Source organism: Misgurnus anguillicaudatus, chromosome 4 (genome assembly GCF_027580225.2).
Source record: "Misgurnus anguillicaudatus chromosome 4, ASM2758022v2, whole genome shotgun sequence".
Lineage (NCBI taxonomy): Eukaryota > Metazoa > Chordata > Actinopteri > Cypriniformes > Cobitidae > Misgurnus > Misgurnus anguillicaudatus.
The window spans coordinates 15358911-15361543 of NC_073340.2; the positions used below are offsets into that span (position 1 = coordinate 15358911).

Genomic DNA, 2633 nt, shown 5'->3' on the forward strand with positions numbered 1-2633 from the left:
CCCCCTCCGGGAGCTAAGTGAATCTTCTTTTGTTGCTCTTGAATATTGCAGTATGTGAAGTGTGTTGTGTGTGTGTGTTCTCCGCATAATTGGATTAGACTGAATGCTGCGGATGTCAATTAAACCTTTATGAACTGCACATTATTGCCTGAGAATATTTCATATACGGATTATATGAATAGACTGAATTACAGTTTATTGGTTGCTTGAACATCATATATAATACGGATTGTAAATATTCATATTGCTAGTGTAACACTACTGTGATTTTCTTTCTAATGCCATGCCTGATAACATATTTTCACTGTTATTCAAAAATGTAAAACTGTCATAAGTGTGTCCAAATTTTAGATAACAGTTGCAAAAAACACAAATAGTTGTTTACACCAGAGTGTCAGGATGCCCAGTGACTGATCATTCACACATGTCTAATCCACTTTTGATGAACTGAGTTAATAGACTCCCTGTGGTCACTATCAAAGACACTCACTTCTATTCAATTGTCAGCGCACACGACCCTCACACACCCCTTATTACACTTGGGTATAAATATAACCCTTCAGTCCTCTGAAGTTTAAGTCTATTCACCAAAAAGTAGTTAACCATGCAACATGCGGACGCCTCCCGCACTCGGTTCATCTGGAGAGAGACCCTGAAAGATCAGCACGCACAGGATGGGGTGAGCTGTGACCCGTGCGCCTTCATCCAGCTCAGGCTCTCGGGACTCGCATACCCCGATGAGGACCAGAGCGCTATCACCCGAGCCCGAAGACGTCGCAGACTGGCCGCTAACGCCCGTGAGAGGAGGAGGATGCTGGGGTTGAACGTGGCCTTCGATCGCCTGAGGAGCGTCATCCCTAATGTGGAGAGCGACAGGAAGTTGTCCAAGTCCGAGACGCTTCAGATGGCACAGATCTACATCAGTACTCTGAGCGAGCTGCTGGAGGAGAGAGACTGCGACCCGGATTTTAGTTACCCAATGAGGGGTGCGGATGATCAGGGTATCAACTCAAAAGAGACTTCGGCTGGAGACAAGACCAAACCAGAGCAGATAAATGCATGTTCCTGTAAGATCAAATCTTTTAGTGGGAGTTTCAGGGGTCCTGAGTGCTGTGACCCCATATCAACAGAAGACGCAGACATGAACTTACTGGAAAGGAGCAATGGAGGGAGATAATTCAGATGAGACACTGGGGTTATGTATTTGTATTAAACTGGATGGTTTTTTTGAAAACAGCTAAAATATTTTGTTACATAATAAATATTATTTTGGAATCAATTAGATTTTGAGTATGATGCTACAAATAAATATTTTCAGAGAACAGTTTGCCTCTGTCTCATAAATTTGCATTTCGTAATTTAAATAAGATTACTCTGGTGTTATTGTCTGCAAAGGTGAAAAGCTTTAGAAAAACAAAAAACATAATTAAAATCATTTATATGTGTGACCCTGAACTACTCATAAATGCAATATTTTTTAAATTGAGATCTGAATAAATAAGCTTTTTAAATTGATGTATGGTTTGTTAGGATAGGACAATATTTGGCCAATTTACAAAATATTGAGAAAATTGCTTTTAAATACATTTATTTATATATTTATATATATATATATGTATATATATATATTTTTACGGTAGGAAATTTACAAAATATCTTCACGGAACATGATCTTAACTTATTACAGACTGATCTCACGGAAAGTCGTGTTATAGTTACGCAAAATTTGATCAATTTATTTGTGAAATTCAGATTTTTGTCGTGCCTTGGGCATGAATGTCTTTATCATGACACACGAATTTCTATAAATAGTTTTTCGTGTCCATGGCACGACATTCTTTTTTGTCATTTTATGTATTGTGTTCTCATTATTTTTTTCCTATTTTCTTACTATTGTTGCTTGGAGTTGGGTTTAGAATCACTTTGTTACATTTTTAGACATCCTAACCCAAATCTAACCCCAACCGACAATGATTTAAAAATAGGGGGAAAAGAAAAAGAAAGTCAAGCCACAGACACGATAACTATAGAAATTTGTGCGAGTGTCACGAAAAATATATTCATGCTCAAGCCACTTAAAAAAGCAGAACTTCGTGCCATGGACATGAATAAATTGATAAAATTTTGCGTGCCTACGTCACGACTTTCCGCGAGATCATGTTGACTTATTATCTGAATGATTTTAGCATAAAAGAATAATTGATCATTTTGACCAATACAATGCATTTTTTGCTTTTGCTACAAATATACCCGTGCTACTTAAGGGGGTGTGCACACCAAAGCTTTTAAAAGCGTCTGAAAATGCCCAGCGGACACCAGTTGCCAGTTTTTTTTCTGCCGACTACCTTTCTTTTTTTAAGGTGAGAGCTTTGGTTGCTGTGATAGGGGGCGTGCACACCAAAACTTTTAAACGGGGCTGAAAACGCCAGGACGCCGCCAAACGCCAGCTGTTTTTCAGCTGAGCGCTTTGGTAGCTTTGATACTTCAGCTGTGAGCCGGTTGGTTGCTGTGGTAATGTCCCGCCCCTCCTCCAATGTGATTGGACGGCCGTGTGAGGACTGACATTGATGAGCGGAGCTTTTCACCCAAAGTTGAATATTTGTCAACTCTCTGCACGGAAAAAACAACGAGCA

At 39.4% G+C, this 2633-nt stretch overlaps 1 protein-coding gene across 1 annotated transcript; it reads left to right on the forward strand.

The window, feature by feature from the left end:
- Positions 1-313: 313 nt before the first annotated feature.
- atoh1c (atonal bHLH transcription factor 1c) lies at positions 314-1351 on the forward strand. The gene has a single exon (XM_055175636.2). It carries the CDS (start codon positions 605-607, stop codon positions 1175-1177), a length of 573 nt encoding a protein of 190 aa, XP_055031611.2. The 5' UTR covers positions 314-604; the 3' UTR covers positions 1178-1351.
- Positions 1352-2633: the final 1282 nt, after the last annotated feature.

What these genes read in the sequence shown, in the direction of transcription:
- atoh1c (XM_055175636.2), top strand. Translation starts at nt 605, where the DNA reads ATGCAACATGCGGACGCCTCCCGCACTCGGTTCATCTGGAGAGAGACC.